General features: G+C 40.6%; 1 protein-coding gene across 6 annotated transcripts in view; it reads right to left on the bottom strand.

Annotated features, from left to right (window-relative positions):
- Positions 1-19,600, bottom strand: part of DPY19L3 (dpy-19 like C-mannosyltransferase 3) — a 78,097-nt gene that overhangs the window by 38,681 nt on the left and 19,816 nt on the right. For 3 of the 6 annotated variants that reach the window (XM_040446263.1, XM_040446262.1, XM_040446260.1), the window contains exons 4-8: positions 11,957-12,047; positions 5,834-5,955; positions 4,744-4,889; positions 3,141-3,264; positions 2,061-2,195 (exon numbers count right to left, since the gene is read on the bottom strand). In XM_040446263.1, coding sequence (XP_040302197.1) covers positions 2,061-2,195; positions 3,141-3,264; positions 4,744-4,889; positions 5,834-5,955; positions 11,957-12,047 — 618 coding nt within the window. Of the gene's footprint in view, positions 1-2,060; positions 2,196-3,140; positions 3,265-4,743; positions 4,890-5,833; positions 5,956-11,661; positions 11,751-11,956; positions 12,048-19,600 lie in introns of all 6 variants that reach the window. The other 3 variants (XM_040446264.1, XM_040446261.1, XM_040446265.1) reach the window with 3 other exon arrangements.

Raw genomic sequence — 19,600 nt, forward strand, 5'->3', positions numbered from 1 at the left:
TTTAAAGAGCTAGTTATTTTCATACTTGATAAAAGCAGCTTGGTTTTGCAACTCAGGATTCTTTCCTTACTAAGCTGCCCCTCCTTAAATTTTCATACTTACAATGACCACCACTAACATTGACACAGTTTCAATGATAAAAGTTTAGCAAAGTTTAGAACCAAGTAAGACATAAATTAACTGTTATTCTTTGGTTTTGTGTGTGTGTGCACGCGTACACGTCAAAACTGTGTCAAAACTGTATCTTTTATTCTGTTTTCTAGTTTAAAAGAAAACAGAAAAAGAAACACGTGTTCTTTACAGAAAAATTAAAAAGATTTAAAGGACAAAAGGAATTTAAGAACATCAATCACACAGCTGATTGCTAATGCTTGGATGTATATCTTTCCAGAAACTTTTCTCACTTTCCCTATATGTGTTTTACTTTTAAAAACCAGATAGGGAAAATAAAGGTTATGTAATACTCTGTTGCACTAATATACCATATTTATTTAACAATATTCTATTGCCATTGACTTAGACTGTTTCCAGCTAGGGTTTTCTTATTACGGCACAACTTAAATGGACATGGTTGTTATTTCCTAAGGATAAATCTCTAGAAGTGAAAGTGTCAGGGAAAGGGAAAGCACATTTTTAGGCTTTTCTGTGAAATTACACTACAGAAAAATTTTATGTATTAGTTTTCAAAATAGCTCAACGTATTTATTTTTTATATGAAAATGTACAGAGTTCTTTTGAAAAGTCCTTGCTGGAAAGGGAGGAAACGTGGTATTACATACAAAGAGAGAAAGGCAGACCAGCTGGCCTAGGAATGCGGCCCAGGAGGAACAGAGGCACCAGGCACCCCTTCCCTGGAGCCTACAGGTCACCATGACCAAAGTACACAGGTTACAAAACAGGAAAAGCAAATATAAACAGACTCACTTCACTTGTACACGAGGCTTTTGAGGCACGTGGAGCTCTATAACCATGATTTAGTATCACGTATACATACTTTCCACACAGAAACACCGCTTTACCTTTGCTCCACCGACTTGCTTTCCCTCCTGTATTTTACCTTCATAACCTGCCCCCTCACACTCCATCCAAATTCTACTCTTCTCATTTGTGGCCCGGCCCTAGCCTCCCATTTCTGTGGAAGCTTTCTGGCCTGAAAAGAACCTTCTTCTAGACTTCAGCACTTCCTATTACTACAAATTAACATTACAGACATACAGACATCTAGTTGTTCTAGCTGTCTCTATATCTCCCAGGCTGTAGCAACACCCTTGCGGATGGGACAATGTCTTACGTGGGTGGTGACGCCCTGACGTGCCTATCCTGTCCTAGCTGCCTAGGACAACGTCCACTTGCTGGCTGGCTTTAATGTTTCCTAATTCAGATTCAGTCAGTCTCTAAAGACCGTTGGTCTCTCTGGACATGGAATAAATGAACATGACTCTTCTGTATTCAACTCTATTGCTGCCTTAGACTTGGAGAGAATATTTTATTACACTGAGAGAATACTTAGTTGCTGTTACTTTACTAATGATGAACAAATTTTAAAACATACACGATACATTAAAACGAATTTCTGCAGGTGAAAAATACCTTGCAATTAAATAATAGCGGCGCATACCGCTGTCACACATGGTGAGACAAACAACGGCTTCCTTAAAATTGCCGTTTCCTATGTGACCTCTGGCCAGGCAGCAGGGATTCCCACGCTTGTTAAACGTTACTATGAGAATTTTACGAAGTACCACAGAAAGGTGTCGCCTACCCACTGATTTCCTTGGGGGGAAAAGGGAGTATATCATAAGACATTTTACAAGAGCTAGCTTCTATTTTAAAATTTAAGTCATCTCTACAAAGGACAATTGATCGAGACAGAATAAAAGTTAAGCTGGTCAAACAAGGCTGCACAGATTACTCAACTTCAGTTGGCCACAGCAGATTTATACTGTAGCTAAGAAGCAGCTTCAACTTCACTGCTAAGCATGTGCACCTCTGGAGCTCGCGCTATGACCTACGGCGCTAAATGACGACTGTCCCCACTGAGAGGAGAAAGCGCGGCTCACCTTCGCTGCCGGCAGCATGTCCAGGGAGTCCAGTGTGAACAGCACTAATGCTTGCATCAGCATCATAAACTGATTAAATTGCCATGTCAGACTAAAGAGAAAAGTTGATACGAAAATGGCAAGAAGTGTCAGCCTCTGTAAAAAGAAAACCTGAGTATAATTTACATGTCTCTAGGAAGAAAAAAGCCTTGCAGATAAGTTTTCTCAAAAGCAGCCAATGTCTATATAAACCAAATAGAAAAACCATAAACTGTTGCTCTGAAAACCCTCGCACTTGTTATTTGAGCTCTAACTGTCCTAAAGTGACACTGTGCACGGAAACATTCACATAAGGAACGTGTACACTGTGCACGGAAATATCCACATAAAGAATATGTACACTGTGCATAGAAACATTCATATAAGGAATGTGTACACTGTGCATGGAAACATCCACGCAAGGAACGTGTACACTGTGCACGGAAATAGTTACATAAGGAATGTGTACACTGTGCATAGAAACATCCACGTAAGGAACGTGTACACTGTGCACGGAAATAGTTACATAAGGAACGTGTACACTGTGCATGGAAACATCCACGCAAGGAACGTGTACACTGTGCACGGAAATAGTTACATAAGGAACGTGTACACCGTGCACAGAAACATCCACGTAAGGAACGTGTACACTGTGCATAGAAACATCCACATAAGTAAGGAATGTGTACACTGTGCATAGAAACATCCACATAGGGAACGTGTACCCCACAGTCTTATGGAGGCGCTAATGCTCCAACTCACATCTCAAGAGCAACGGCTTCAGGACTCTTGACAGTTTTGCAGACATTGTGTGTGGGTTTGCTGCAGCTATTTAAGGGCAGATTATGTAGAGTACATTTTTAACATCAGAAAGGAAAACATTTTCTTTGCAAAGTAGGAGAGGGCTCAGGAAGAGGAAACTTCGTTTGACTCAAGTTAAAAACTGGTCACGGAATAAGAACTATTCCCGTGCAGTGCGACACTGTGCATGTCACATCTTTCGAAGTTTCTGAGACAAAACTGGAGAATTAAAAATATATATAAAGTATTATAAAAACTTACCTCAGAAAGAGGCTGTAAGTTTGGTCTCAGGAAATATGTAATTGCCGCTATCTGAATTGCAAAGAATGGCAGAGCCCAATTCTCTCTCAAGGGGATGGTAAACTCAACTCTCGTAGTATCTATCCTGCACAGAGAAAACACAAATGGCCAAAGGAATCATTTTTACTATAATTAGCTGAAAGCTTTCCTAAAGGGAAAGATATAGGACATTAACTATACTTAGATTCTGGTTGTCAGTTCTCGACAGTCATGATATGTCCTCATCATTATCATCCCTGTAATACCAAGTTGCACCAGGAAAATGTAAGGAACCTGTCCCCAGGTATGCAGCTAGCTAAGTGGTGGAACTGGGGTCCAATCCACAGTGGTGATTCCAAACCCCATGCCTAACTGCCTCGCACGTTTATTTCCTTCCAACTTCATTAGTGCAAACTGGCATTGTTTTGCATTCTCCCTCTCCGTGTTTCTCTAGTGCTTAAATCTGAATCTTAAATTTGTCACTGGTAATAATTTTTGAAGGAACCTCTTGTCTCTCTGGAAGGGAAACCGCCAGAGGGCAAGTACAGTTGAGCTTTCACCTTTGGTTAGCCAGTACCAAAAGCATCCCCACACATACTGGGCACTCAATACATGTCTTTTATTTACTTTAATAGAACAACAAATTTGCCTTTCATTTACTCGTAGCAGGAATAATATGTTAAAATGTTAAGAGGCAGTATACTCTTGGGTGTTTTCATACCCTGCATTTGAATTCTGACTGAGACTTAGCTGGGTGTATGTGTCTATGACTTTATCAGTATATAAAAAGACACAATTTTGTAAGTAATATGTGTGTTTGTGTGTGTGTGTGTGTGTGTGTGTGTGTGTGTGTAAGCTTAACCTTTTAAGCTTTAATTTTCTCATCTCTAAAATGTTAATAGTACCTACCCTATAGGGTTGTTAAAAGAATATAAATAAAGCATTTTGTAAAGTGGTTGGCATACAGTAAGCACTCAATAAGGTTATATTAAAAAGTAATTTGCTTAGGATTATAAAGTAAAATCAATATTAGAACTTGTGCTCAAGTTTTAAGACTCGTACTGAACATTGGTGTTGCTACTGTAGATCAGGAAATTAATCAATACATCTTGACTATGTTTTTTAAAAAGTGCTATTTAGTGCTCTTGTATTTAGAATGATAGATATTAACTAAGTAACATAAGAACTTCCCTGCATCTGAACAGTCCTTTATGCTTTGTTAATTATGAGCGACACACAGCCCTATCTATTAAGGTTAACAGTAAAGATATCATTATATGTCTTTAAGAGATGAGATATGTGGCCGGAGAAATATTGATCACACATCAAACTGTAGTACGACTGGAATTATCATGGTGATTCTCCTGACCTATAATTCAATGTTCTGTTCCTCAGCTGGAAATATATATAAGAAGAACTTTCTACCTTGCTAAAGAAGACAAGTACACAGCACTACGTAAACCAAAGAGAAAATACTCCTACATAAACAAACGTGGCAGAACAACTTCCTTTGAACTAGAAATGAGGTAACTGTGTTTTAACTTACGTCTTCAAAAGGGAGATGGGAAAACGGATTCCAACTCACCTATTCGTGACATACCAGAAAGCTGCCAGCAGTCCTGACAGCCACGTGCCACTAAGGAGCCAGCTGGTTATGTAAAGGGCTGTGACATAGATCGCCTGCAGTCCAAACAAGGTGTAAATATAAAAATAAACTGGCTCTAAATATTTCTGAAGAAAGGAACAAGAAAAAATATTTGTTACGGAAGCCCTAATCCTTTTCACTGTCACTTAAAAAATATGATAGTAGAGGGGTGCCTGGCTGGCTCGGTCAACAGAGCAATATGACTTTTTTTTTTAATTTATTTTTTTGATGTTTATTATTTGAGAGAGAGAGAAAGAGAGAGAGAGAGAGAATATCCCAAGCAGGCTCTGTGATGTCAGCATTGGAGCCTGACGTGGGGCTCAATCTCATGAACCGTGAGATCATGACCTGAGCCAAAAGCAAGAGCTGGCCACTTAACCGACTGAGCCGCCCAGATGCCCCAGAGCACGTTGACTCTTAATCTCAGGGTCACAAGTTTAAGCCCTAAATTGGACGTGGAGCCTACTTAAAAAAAAAAAATTAAAAAAATATATGACACTGGAAATGTAATATTTGGAATCTTGGTGTTAATTACAAGCAATAAACATACATCATCAATCCTTTTTGTGCAAAAGTGCGTGGGCAGGCAGCCTTTCTTCCCCCCAGCAGAGTAGAAGAGGGAAAGGAGCCCTCGAGGGCTCTGGCTTCATTCTTTAGACAAACTGTACGTCTACCTTTGCCCAGGATTGCCTTATTCACACGAAGCGGTCATTGTGATTTGCTAATTTCCAGTTTTTAAATTTCAAGGATAACTGAGGAGTGACTGATTACACGTTTCTAAATGAAAATATGTACCAGTCTCTAGACTGCACACATATATGATAAGTCAGGAAGTATCTATGTAAAAAATACCTTATAAAAACAAGTAAAAAGCAAAGTTCACAACATATCTGGAGAACACTGGGATACTGTTGCTTTTTTACCAAGCCAGCTGAATATCAGAATAACATATGTGAAAGTTTCAACTTAAGATAGCAGATTTTGACTTTCATGTGATATTAACAATTCAGTGTCACAGAACATAACATACCTGTATGGGTAGAACTCTATATAAAATACTGAGAAAAACTTCTTGGTAAATATTCATTCGTTGGAGAAGGTTAATTGTCCTCATAGACTCAGTTTTGTTATCATATATTAAGCCATGAAAACCTAAGGTTGATATTTGAAAGATCAGGAAAAAATAATTATAAATTATTCATTCATTTAAAACCATCCATAGATTCTTTAGTGTGTTCCAGAGAATGTGCTAGGCATTGGGGATATAATAGTAAGCCAAAAACACAGTCCCACCCTCAAAGAGCTTACTGTATATTAGATGGACATTTACATGTTTACACAAACATAGGTAAATTATAATTCTCGTGCATACAATGAAAAAGAAAAGCTCCTATGTTCTGTTATAATAATGTAGGCAAGAGGATTTTATATCCCTGCTCTGTCCTCCTGCCATGAGGCCTACAATACCTCTTTTGGGGGTGTAAGTAGCCTCCCCCGCTTCCCTGGGATAGGTTTGGCCATTTGACTTGCTCTGACCAATGGCATATGTGAGAGGATGTGACATCTTTTAATAAAAGATGATGCATGTTTCCACCAGCAGTGTGGCTATTTCCCTCTGTCATGACAACAGCAGGTTCCAAATGGGGGCTGGATAATAAAAGCAAGAGATAAACCTGTTGTTGCAGAATTCTATGGCTATATCGAGGTCATTTACCACTGCAACCAAGCTGAGTAAGTAATAGAAGGCATGAAGAGATAGTTCATAGAAGAAAATATGCATATAGTCCTTACACATATGAAAAGACACTCAACCTTGCTCCTATTGTAAGTGCAAATTAACACTACACTGAGATACCATTTCTCACCTATCAGCTTGGAAAAAAAATTCAGTCTGACAACAGGGGCACCTGGGTGGCTCAGTCGTTTTAAGCGTCTGACTCTTGATCTTGGCTCAGGTCCTGATCTCATGATTCGAGAGCTGGAGCCCTGCACTGGGTCCTGTTTGGGATTCTCTCTCTCCGGCTCTCTCTCCCCCTCCCCGGCACGCTCTTTCTCAAAAAAAAAAACTTAAAGAAGTCTGACGACATACTCAGTGTGGTTCTAAGGAAGTAAGGTCTCTCATACGCTACAGTCGGGAAAACAATTTTAGCACCACCAAGCAAAATTACATGTGCATTTACCTTTTGATCTGGCCTAGAAATCAGTCCTAAAGACAGACCGGCAAAAACACAAAAGAACACAGGCCTCAGATCATTCCTGCAGTGCCCTCTTTAAAAGCAAAAGATCAGAAGCAACCAGATGTCCATCAGCAGGAGGTGTTCTGGACTGAACTGTATCCCTCCAAATTTCTGTATTAAGGCCCAATCCCAATGCGTATTTGGATAGGGTCTATAAGGAGGTAATGAAGGTTAAGAGACGTCATAAAGATAGGGCCATAATATGATAGGACTGGTGTCCTCAGAAGAGGAACAGACAAGAGAGAGCTCTTTTGCTTTCTCTGTGCACACATACAGGGGAAAGGCCAAGTGAGGACACGGCAAGAAGGTGGCCATCTACAAGCCAGGAAGAGAGGCTTTACCAGAAACCAACCCTGGCAGTACCTTGATCTTGGACTTCAGCCTTCAGACCTGAGAGAAAATCAATTTGTGTTGTTTAAGCCACCTGGTCTGTCATGGCAGTCTTGCCAGACTAACAGAGGCGTGCTACAGACTGTCTGTGTCCCACCAGAACTCATAAGCTGAAGCCCTAACCCCTAACGTGATGGTATTTGGAGGTGTGGCCTTTGGGAGGTAATTAGGGTTAGACAAGGTCATAACAGTGGGGCCCTCGTGACAGGACTAGTGACCTTGTGGGAAGAGACACCAGAGCTGGCTCTCTGTCTCTATTTTCCACGTGAGGGTGCAGCGAGAGGTGGCTAACCGCAAGCCAAGAAGAGACTCTTCACCAGAACCAGGATTGGAACTCTAACCTCAGACTTCCTGCTTCCAGAACTCTAGGAAGCTAAATTAGTTTTTTTAAGCCACCCAGTCCATGGTATTTTGTTATGGCAGCGTGAGCAGATGAAGACAAGAAAGCTACCTGAATAAACTATGGTTATCCACACAAACAGAGTACTATGCAATTACAAAAAGAATTAGGAGTATCTTCATGTTATATTATAGCGTGATCAGATTTTTGACAAATGAAAAAGCAAAAAAAGGAGAACAGTATATACAGTAATAAAGGAGATACATGAATATATAAAGTATTTGTTTATGTTAAAAATACTGAGACTAGGGGAAAAATACTGATAGTAGAAGAATAAAACAAAATCTAAAAAAAATGGTTACTTAAAGAGTGTAGAAGGAAATAAGATGGAAGGGGTGGGGGGGGGGGAAGGACACCTCCCTGAATGCTCCCTGTTTTACTGTTTGACTTTGGAACCATGTAAAATAAACTTTTTTTAGAAGTATAAAAAACCAAAATAAAATTTTTTTACAAAACAATCCTGGAAAAAACAAAAGAAATATAAAACAAACCTATTAAGTTGGTGGCTTGGTCACACAGAAAGAACTCTTTCCAATGACAGAGGAACGTGAAAAAAAATTGTATATATATATACACACACAGACATACACACGTAGTTGGTTTTATCTTAAGGACAAAAAGAACTACGAAGACAGCCTGAATTGTTTTCAGGTAATCATATTAGAAGCAACATAATTACTACTGCACTGAAAGTGTTGTGTGTGTGTGTGTGTGTGTGTGTGTGTGTGTGTGTGTGTGTGTGTATACACACTGTGTGTATATGCATAGTTGTACACAACAGCTAAATGATAAATGTTAATATTGTAAGAAACCAAAATTTTCAACTTAAGAAGAGATACAAATATAAAATCAAAAAAAGTAAAAACCCTGTTATACTAACTTTGAATTGAAAATAACTATATTCCTATTTTTTTCTAGGAAAAAAAATTCACATCTCCTGCCTCTTCTCACTAAAAAGGACTGGAAACAAGGACCAATCTAATAGTAAAAAGTATCCCTACCATCCATCCAAACTGTGGGCTCTAAATAGCCACTAAAGAGAACTGGGTTCCTTGGAGAAATGGTGGATCCTAGGTCAGGGTGGAGATACACAAAGTGGATAAGAAATATCTTGTCATGCCAAAAAGCGAGGGAGTTTTCAACGACTCCTGGAATCATGTCAAAAAGACAGCAGCCAATCTGAAGGGCATCCCGCTGACCAAAGATTGGACAATTTAAATAAGAAGAATAATGCAAAAGATCGAAACACATCAAAGATGTTAAAAACCCATGCTTTCTGATGATATATAAAAGGCAAAACCTTTAGCGGATGCAAGAAGGCAACTCATGCTAAAACACAGGAAAGGAGCAATCCAACCTTTTCTTTAGGAACTGAAATTCTGAGTTACCAAACAGTTGATGAGAAATCATTGTTCTCTAGAGATGAATTCCCTCTGATAATGACGGAAGGAATTATAGAATTCAAATATTACTGTCCTTATGAAGTTAACGGCTTTAGGTAATGGTCACCAATGGTGCTAACCCATCAGAGGAAAGGCTAAATGAGAACTTAGTAAGTATTGGATCAGTCTAAACCCTAAAAGAGATGGTGCACATTATGTGCCCCACTGTGGAAGTGGGCACCACGTGTTTGACAGAACCTAGGCGTGAGCACGCCTCCAGACCCAACTACCAATTCATAGGAGATACAGGCAACAGAGAATCATGAAATGACACCACGGGGCTCCTGCAATATCCAGAAAGTGAAAAACTATCAGACAAATGAATCTGGGGTTTCAACAAAAAATTACAAGAAAAAAAGATGGAAAGAAACCTACAGATTAAAGGAAACAAGGAGACAGAGCAAATGACTGCAATGTGTGGACTTTATTTGGATCTCAAAAACTGTATTAAAAATCTGCAAGACAATCAGGAAAATGAGAACACTGACTGGGTATTTGATAGTAAGAAATTTCCCAATAACAATTGGGATATCACAAGTGTGATAATGGTAACATGGTAATACTTATGAAAGGGGTTGCCACCCTTTAAAGAAATACACTGATATATTTACAAATGCGGAATATGACGTCTTGGGGTTTTTCCAAAATAATCCGGCCTGAAGATGGCGGGTAGAGAGGAGACAAGATTGGTCATGAGTTGGTAACTGTGGTAGCTGGTGACAGACGGGTGGAAATCCATCAGAGGAGTCTCTCTACCCTTCTATATGTTTGGAATTTTCTAGAAGGAAGATCTTAACAAATGACTTAGACGAAATGAAACAGAGGAACCAATGAGTTTGTGGTGATAGAAAATACTCATATTTACCTTTAAGAGCAACTCTGAACTTTAACACTATTGGTATTTTGACAGTTGGGGCCTGATAATTCTTTGTTCTAGGGACATTGTAGGATGTTTAGCAATATCTGTCGCAGTTCCGTCCATTCCAGTAGCACGATCTTCCCAATCTACCCCAGCTGTCACAACCAAAAATGTATCTGCATGTTTCAGATGTCTCCTAGGGACACAACTGACCCTCCATAAGAACCACCACTTTAGAGGATGCTAGAGAAGCAAATCACAACTTTGAGAACTCACTGACTCATTTTTCTCAGTAGTCACATTCTATTAAGTTGCAGTGAAAACTGAATTAGCAATACTGAGCCCTGCAGGAAATACAGGGTTATGTTCTTATGAGCCTCTGGTCATCAAGTGATCAACATATCACCTTGATTTACATGTTTCTGTTTAAAGACGTCTTCTTTAATGTATACTAGCAATTCATTAACATTGAACACATGGCCAACAGTATCTAACTCATAACTGAACAAAGCTTATCTGACAAACGTGTTTTCTCAGTGTCCCTTCTTCACAGCCTGCTTGCACTCAGGAACTCCAGACAGTGATTTAGCACTACGCTGGGGGCCATTTTAAACCACAAAATCACCAACAAAAAGCACAAAAATGCAAAAAACATGGCCTCAGGTGGACTGTGAACAGGACGCTGTAGTATGAGAGCTGAACACAACAGCAGGGCTCCACCTTGTTGGACCTCAGCTGGGAACGTGCCCATCAGGTGATGAAAATTTTTTGCTGCTCTGCACAAGCCTGCGAATGACTGCAAAAGCACCACAAATACTGATTCTGGGGTCACAAATACGTGTTAGCGCGTGAGTTTAGAAATATGGACTCTATGAATAACGAAGATCAACTGTATGGGAAAGAAAATCAGCACTTAGCCTGCCTTTTTGTATAAACCGTACCTCAGGGTCACCAAATAGTTGATGAGGAAGAGGTTTCTTAAGTAACAGAGTTCCAGCTAACAAATACAAGAGGAATGCAGAATGTCACTTTTGTTAACTACTGAAATAGTGGGTATAGGCAGTGAGCATCAGTGGCTGCTAAAACCACTCAGTGAAAGGCTGATGGGTAATTAGCTTTATTGCATAGGAACCAACTGGTTATATTTATGGCACAAAAAGAAAGATAACATTTCATGTCTCCCACTGTAATAAAATTAGGAGAAGTACAAAACATCACCTGTGAAGAATTCTTGCCAAAAATCTATCTGAATCCAAGTAAAACCTAGCAAATGTCCAAATATGCATTTGGAGCACATCTGTCAGGTGGAGCATATCAAACACAGATTAAGTAGGAGAGATCCTTTTTGGGGTTCTATTAGATGGAGTAAAGGTAACGGGTACGGGCTCTAAACCACTTACAAACAGTGAAAATGTGGGGAAATGGCAACTGCAAGGTAAGGGACTGAATGGGAACACTGGGGACAAGGACAACTGTAATTTTTGTTTGTATTACCAAAACGCTTCCTGTTTTTAGACACTACTCCTTCACCTGCGAAGACTTTTTCCAAAATGATCAGGAGAAAAACCAGCAGCAAAACCAGGAAATCAGAAACAGATGAATTCAGAGATGGAGTAGAGCTGAGGAGAGGAGAGTTACATTAAGTATCATATAACTGCTTCCAGAGCCAAACACTGATGATGTTGGCAGGGAAAAACGACACAAGTTCACAGAAAAGCTACACAAGTTCTATAAAGCATTCTAAATGCTTTAGTGCAAAAGTATGTTTGGCGGAAATAGCGGAAGGGGTGAAGCAGATCCCACTAAAGTCATCAGCTGTAATTACCTTGCATGAGGGTCGGAGCCTGCAGCATTTGCTTGTAGTAGGAGTAATACAGTCCACATTCTGTTCTGAATGAGATCTCTCGCTCCACTTCCTGAAATAAAGTGAGGTCTACTGGGTTTACATGACCTAGTTTGTTTTTTTAAATCTATCGTCACTGTAGAAACGGGATCCAGAACTACAACTTAAAAGGAAAACAAACAAACAAACAAACATACAAAACCTCTCAAAATATAATCTTAAGAAATTTTGGCAAACAAGAACAATAAAAGGCTGATGATTGTTGAAGCTGGGCATGTATTACAGGAGTTTATTATACAATTCTCTCTGCCTTTGTGGATGTTTAAATTTTCCATAACAAACCATTAAAAAAATTTTTTTAACATTTATTTATTTTTCAGAGACAGAGCACAAGTGGTGGAGGGGCAGAGAGAGGGAGACTCAGAATCTGAAGCAGGCTCCAGGCTCTGAGCGGTTAGCACAGAGCCCCACACGGGGCTTGAACTCACAAACCGTGAGACCACGACCTGAGCTGAAGTCAGCTGCTTAACCGACGGAGCCACCCAGGCACCCCCATAACAAACCGTTTTAAAACATGTTTTAAATGTTTAAATGTTTAAAACCATTTAAAACATTTTAAAACTGCACTGATGTTTCAGAGTTAAGGTTTTTCTTTTATTTCACACAAATTAAAACTTAAAAAAAAAAACAAAACAAAACCATACCACCAATTCTTATGTAATATTAGAATCAAAATAGGGACAGTATAAAAAAATCTCCCAAGTGAAAAGAACTATAATTGCATTAGACACCTACCTAAAAGCTAACAGTATTATGTAAGATTAATAATTTTCTTTTTATTCTAAGAACATAAGGTACTCTTAGTAAAATGAGACAGACCTTTTACATGTGAATTTCAGTTTGACAAATATAACCTTGGTGGAAAGACACTCTTGTAGGGAAACAGATACAAGAAATACTCAGTTTTGTAAAACTGAAAATTTAAAGTGATACCTATTAGTCAATTTGGTTGTAAGGTGCCATCAAGAAATTTAAATTTTAAATTAACAAAATACGGAGGCAACTGGTAAGGAGGATGGGGAAGACATTCTGGACTAGTCATATTACTATTCTTAGATACTGTAGTTCATATATGTAAAAAACAGTGTAAGTGAACAAAAATTACAACTTATGTCATTATAGATTCTCTTACACCAACGTTCAAAGAGCCAGGTCCTGGAATCTGGCACACACTGTCTGAAATGTATTTCCATCTATGTGCTTCCTACTGCAACAGATCCCTATTCCACAAACCCAATTTTATTGGGGGAAGATGATAAACACGAAACATGGTATGTTCTAGAGGATAAGCTGCTTCTAATACATCTTTGTTTTCCCCTATCTCTAACTATTTTTCAAATCATAATAAACATCTCATGAAAAGAGCCACCCAAGCTATTTATCTTCAGACCTGAAATTATTTAATGTACTCCTTCTACCCTTTAAATATTTCTCCTATCCTTAAAAAATATATAAATCGATTCATGAATAAAGCATTGAATAAGTACTCAGTTATCCGAGTATAAATGTCCACTTATTGACCTTCAGAAACAAACTTATGTTTTATCATTGTTAACCCTTCTTTAAAAAAACAAGAGGAGGGGCGCCTGGGTGGCTCAGTCGGTTGAGCGTCCGACTTCGGCTCAGGTCATGATCTCGAGGTAGTTCGAGCCCCATGTCAGGCTCTGTGCTGACAGCTCAGAGCCTGGAGCCTGCTTCGAATTCTGTGTCTCCCTCTCTTCCCGCCCCTCCCCCCACTCATGCTGTCTCTCTCTCTCTCTCTCTCTCTCTCTCTCTCTCAAAAATAAATAAACATTAAAAAAATAAAAAAATAAAAAACAAGAGGAGGGTGGAGTAGCAAACCTTATTTACTGGGCTTCCTTCTGTAGAAAACAAATTTATCTTGGGGAAATCAAACATGGAAAACAAGGACCAGGCGGGTTCTGAAATTCACTTTCATTGGCACCCTCGCTTTATAAAAAGGACAATATGTGATGGAGCTCTTTTAGCTTCTGCATTTGCTACTGATTTGTGTTGTTATCTTTCATAGCAGTAAAGGCGATTCTTAGCAGTCATGTTAATCTGTTCATCTTTAATTTTTGAGAAAAACTGCTCTACTGCTTTTCATAACACAAAACTAAACTGGTATCGCCTGTTTCTACAATGTTCACACTCCTACTAGGTCAAGTAGCCATAGAGGCTGTGAATTGATGTTAACTGAGCAAATGTTAGCTTTTGTTCAAGCACATCAGGGAAAAAACCCACAAAGTTTAATTACATTCGGTTTCTTCTCTCCAGCTGCCTTTCAGTGTTCAAAGCACGGCTGTCTTCAATGGAATACTCTTAACGTCAAACCTACATCCCCAAATCAAACTGGAGAGCCAGATCAATCACTCACGTGAAGGGGGCTTTATATCCAACATGGCTCAAGAATACAGGAAGAGTGACTTCATAAAGATGGAAAAACAGAAAAAACCCACCACTCCAGGTACAAAGGTAGAAAGCTTTTGTGCCCCACCCCTCTCTTTAATACACCCAGAAAGCGTAAGGAACAGAGGGGGTCCTAATTAGTAAAAAAGCATTCACACATGATTAATTGGTAATCTTGGCACCAGCTGTATGGAACCAAATGCTATACTTCATGAGACAGACACTTGCAAGCTTTACATCTGCTTCATGCTAAGAGAACATCTGCTTTACTCATTCAAACACTTTTCCAGTTTTACAGCAATTTACACTTTGCCTGGTGGATTGTGCCAATGAAAATGTACACCAATAGAAATTACCCTCTAAAGAATGCAACATGAACAAATACTTCATATTTTCATTTCCATCAGTTCCACAGGGAAAGTGATGTCGGGAGAATGAAAACATTTCTTCTGGAGATAATGACAGAAAGAAACAGACAAAAGCGGTGTTATTTTTAAGGAGCTGTACAACGAAAACCATTTAATAGTAGTTTATATAGTAATTTGACAAAAATACTAAAAGGAAAAAGCATTAAAACAATGACTGCTCACAGTGAGTGATCTGGGTCCCCTAGAAACACACAAAATGTAACAGCGCCTTTTAGGCAAATGACACCACATCTGCCAAAGGAAACCTCGCGTTAGTTTTTAAGACTCTTCATGTAAATAACTTTTGTTTACAAAAACTGTGTCCAAACTGAGTAGGCTGCTGGTGGTGGGGAAGCCACGGAAAGACTAACTTTACAAATGCAGTCTGTTTCAGGAGCAGGTAACAAATCATCTCACCAAGAAACAGTAGCTCACGATAAGACAGCTGTTCTTGAAGTCTCGTACTGGGAACCAAGCCCTTAGCAGACATTCTTAAGGCATGTACTCTGTTCACTGTCTGGTGAGCCTCCTGTCCATCTGTCAGAGTGGAATGATCTTGCCCTAGGGCTGAGAGCTTCGTGTGGGGGCAGGCTGGGGACAGGCTGGGCTACTGCTGACAGCACCCCCCCCCCCCCGCACCCCCGGCACCCACCGGGCTCACACAGAAGCATCCACCACTCTTGGTACCACTGGACTTACCACTTGGCTAGTTAACTCTACGTATTCTAGAGAGTCCTTGCTGAGTGAGAGTATTCAGTGGGAAGATATGCAAATTCTGTAACATCAAACGAATATGAGAATAACAGTGGAAAATATTAGCATAAGAAAAGACTGAAAAAAACTGGTAAAAATTGAGTGACATGAGTGGTTTTTTAGCTAAATGAGAATTATTTTTCCTTATCACTGAACATTTCTTTGCTGGGGAAACAAAGGTACAAAACTTTAGTCCTCGACTCCAAGGGGTTTAGGTTTCAATGAGAAAGAATAATGCATTTTTGTAAGGAAAATGACTATTGAAGGAAAGGTATCAATTAGAAGGGATGAAGAGCCTTTTGCCTGCACTATTTTTTTTTAAATGTTTATTTTAAGAGAGAAAGAGAGAGCACACACACGAGGGAGAGAGTCAGAGAAAGAGGGAGAGAATCCCAAGCAGGCTCCGTGCTGTCAGTGCACAGCCTGATGTGGGGTTCCTTCCCATAAACAATGAGATCATGACCTGAGCTGAAATCAAGAGTAGAACGCCCAACTGACAGGGCCACCCAGGTGCCCCTGCCTGAACTATTAAACCAGCTCCCACTGGATTCTGGATTTCTAATTGGTCTCTTTTTCCTCTATCTTCCTCATTCATTCATTCATTCATTCATTCAACAAACAGCTACTGACCAAAAAGTGACAAGCGTTCTCTTGCTGAGACTCAGCAGGGAACAAAGGAGACGCAAATCTTTGTCTTCATGGAATTTATAATCTAGAACAGAGGGAGAACAAATAAACGTGTAAAATATAAAAAGCAGAAGAGGGAGATGGCGAGGGGTCGGGCGTTGTGATCTTGCAGTTGGGTGGGGAAGGCTGCACTGATGAAGTGACTACTGAACAGAGATCTGAAGAGGTGGGGCAGTGAGCCATGTGGAGGAGAGCCTGTGGGTCGCACAAGACAGCTCATGTACACCTTGAAGAACAATGAGGAAGGCAGTGTGGTTTGAGGTGGAGGGAGCAAGGAAGGTCGGGGGGTAAGGCAGAGTGGTGTGAAATAACATGGGGCTGGACACCCAGTCCTGCTAGCTAACTAGGACTCCAGGCTTGTACTCTGAGCTAGGTGTGTGCGTGGGGAGGTGAAGGAGGTCAGGAGTGTGGTTTCAGACCTGCTGAGCTGGACTGTGAAGGGCTCTGAGCTGCTGTAATAATCCCGGTGGGGATATGGGTTGTGAGAGGTGATCACATTCTACACATTGTTAAAGGGAAACGGACAGGGCTTCACTTGAGAGAACCAGGACCATTCAAGGGCAGGAGCCCCGAGCCACCGGAGGACGAAGCTGCAATGTACAGAGATGGAGGTGTCAGGAGAAACACCTGAGGGCAGGTACAGTCAGGTGTTTGATGTGGACTTGTTAAGTTCGAAATGCCTGTTGGACATCCCAACTCAGGTGGTCAAGCAGGCGGCTGTATATACAAGTCTGGAGTTCAGGGGAAGGTATGAGCAGGGGACAGACATTCGGGGGCCATGAGCGTAGAGATGGCATTTAAAGCTATAGGTAAGATTGTTCTTAGAAATGACAAATGGACAGAAAAGTACAGAGATGAGCCCTGGATTCTCTGCCAACGAGAGGTCAGAAGGCTGAGGGGTAGCCTGTGAAGGAGCCAAAGAACCACCCAGAGAGGGGGGAGTAAATCCAGGAGAACCTGCGTCCTGGAGTCCAGGAAAAATGAGGACTGAGACATGACCACTAAACTGAACAACAGGAACTTTTAGAGAGCAGTGCCATGGCTGAAGCCTGCCTGGGGTGGGCTCAAGACAGAGATTAAGAAGAGAGGAATAGAGACTGTGGGACTGCACACTTTCTGGCTGTGTTTGGGTGTTAAGGTGAGCAGAGCAACGGACAGTAGTAGCTGAAAGAGAAGATGGGGACAGAAGAGCCTTCCCGACCCCAGGATGGGAGAAGGCAGGGGAGACTCAACTGCCAGAGGGATGTAACTTGGCCGAAGGCAGGGGAGCAGATGCCACCCACAGGGTGACAAGTCGGTGCACACGGGCACAGATCCAGGCAGATGTGGGGCTGAAGCACGTGGGAGGTCTCTTCAGCTGGCTCCTCCTTCCTCAGTCGACAGGGTTCCCAAAATGCTACCTCCAAATACGGCACCTTGACTTACTGAGTATCTTAAGCTGAAGGAATGTGAGAAATGGCAGGTGCAGGAAGGCTCTCTGCCTCTCCCTGGTCCCCTGAAGCAGGTCCTAAGACTGTCTTGTGAAAGGTGCACTCCCTCTACCCGGAGGAAAAGAAATCCTTATCTCCGAAGGTGGAGGGGCATGGAGAGGAATCTGAACAAACAGGCTTTGCTAACTAAGTTCAGCCCTTTTCTTCCTATGATATTTTCCGCGTTCTACTCTTTGTCAAAACTAGTATTAAACGCTCAGGTTTAACCATTTCTTCACATCTTCATTTCCTTATGAAGGTTCTAGTGTCACGTAAAACTTGTCTTAAGTAAATTTGTACGCTTTTCTCTTGTTAATCTGTCTTTTGTCAGTTCACCTGACAGAACCCCAGCCAGAGGACGCAGGAGGGCAGTGGGTTCCCCTCCACAGTGAAACAGGAAGCAATGTAACCCTGGGGAAGGTCTGGGGGGAAAAGCAGGGAACAACAGGTTAGAACGGTCGTCTAGGAGAGCTGGGGGGTTAATGGACAAAGGAAGTGTAACAGGACTGCCAGGCAGCACTTTTAAAAACTGACAAATTTGGGGGCGCCTGGGTGGCTCGGTCGGTTGAGCATCCGACTTCAGCTCAGGTCATGATCTTGCGGTCCACGAGTTCGAGCCCCACGTCAGGCTCTATGCAGACAGCTCAGAGCCCAGAGCCTGCTTTGGATTCTGTCTCCCTCTCTCTCTGCCCCTCCCCTGCTCATGCTCTGTCTCAAGAATAAATAAAAGCATTGATTTTTTTTTTTTAATCTGACAAGTTTTAAAATAAAATATTTTGGTTTCTGTATATTTAAATGTGTATTTAGTCCCTGCTACGGAGTTTTCTTATTGCTTGTAATAATTTTTCAGATTCTCTTGTGGTTTCCAGGTATATAATGACATGACCTACAAGTAATTTTACCTCCTCCTTTCCAATTTTTATACTTTTTACTTCTCCTGTTTATATTGCTGGTACCTCCAAAGCAATGTTAAACAATAGTACTAACAGATAGCTTTGGCTTGGGATACGCCTCTAGCCACATGTGCCTACTTAAATTTAATTAAAACTAAAAATTCAGTTTCTCAGTTTTTGAACACAAATGGCTAACGGCTACAGTATTAGTAATACAGCATGAAGAACTTTTCATCATCACAGAAAGTTCTGCTAGATAGATAGCACTGTTCTAGTGTTTTCCTAATGGGGAAGGTCTTAGCATCTGGTCTGAAATGTATTCATGCTATATTTTAAAAAAAAGGATGCATCTATTTTTTTAAGTTTTACCGAGACAGAATTCACATACCATACAATTCACCCATTTAAAGTGTACAATTCAATGGCTTTTACTGTACTCACAAAATTATACGTGCATCACTACAATCAATTTTAGACCATTTCATTACCCCTAAAAAGAATCACCACTCCGAGTCATCACCCTACAAATCCCCCATGCTTTGTAGCACTGGGCAACACTAATCTACTTTCTATCTCTTTAGGTTGGCTTCTCCGGGACAGTCCATAAAATGAAATGATACAATATGTGGTCCTCTGGGCCTGATTTCATTCGTTCGGCATGTTTTCGAGGCTCCTCTAATGCTGCGGCATGTATCACTCATTGCAAAATCGCCAAATAATATTCCATTGTATGGATGTAGCACATTTTACTTACCCATTCCTCCCTTAGTGGACACTGAGGTTGTTTCCTCTTTGGGCAGTTATGAAAAACGCTGCTATGAGTATTCATGTACATGTTTTTGTGTGGGTAGGTTTTCCTTTTTCTTGGGTATTTCCTTAGGAACGGGACGGCTAAGATCATTTGAGAACTGTTTCACTGTTTGAGGGTTGCTAGACTGCTTACCAAAG

The sequence above is a fragment of the Herpailurus yagouaroundi genome, unplaced genomic scaffold (assembly GCF_014898765.1).
Source record: "Herpailurus yagouaroundi ecotype Mexico unplaced genomic scaffold, PumYag 194, whole genome shotgun sequence".
NCBI classification, from domain to species: Eukaryota; Metazoa; Chordata; class Mammalia; order Carnivora; family Felidae; genus Herpailurus; species Herpailurus yagouaroundi.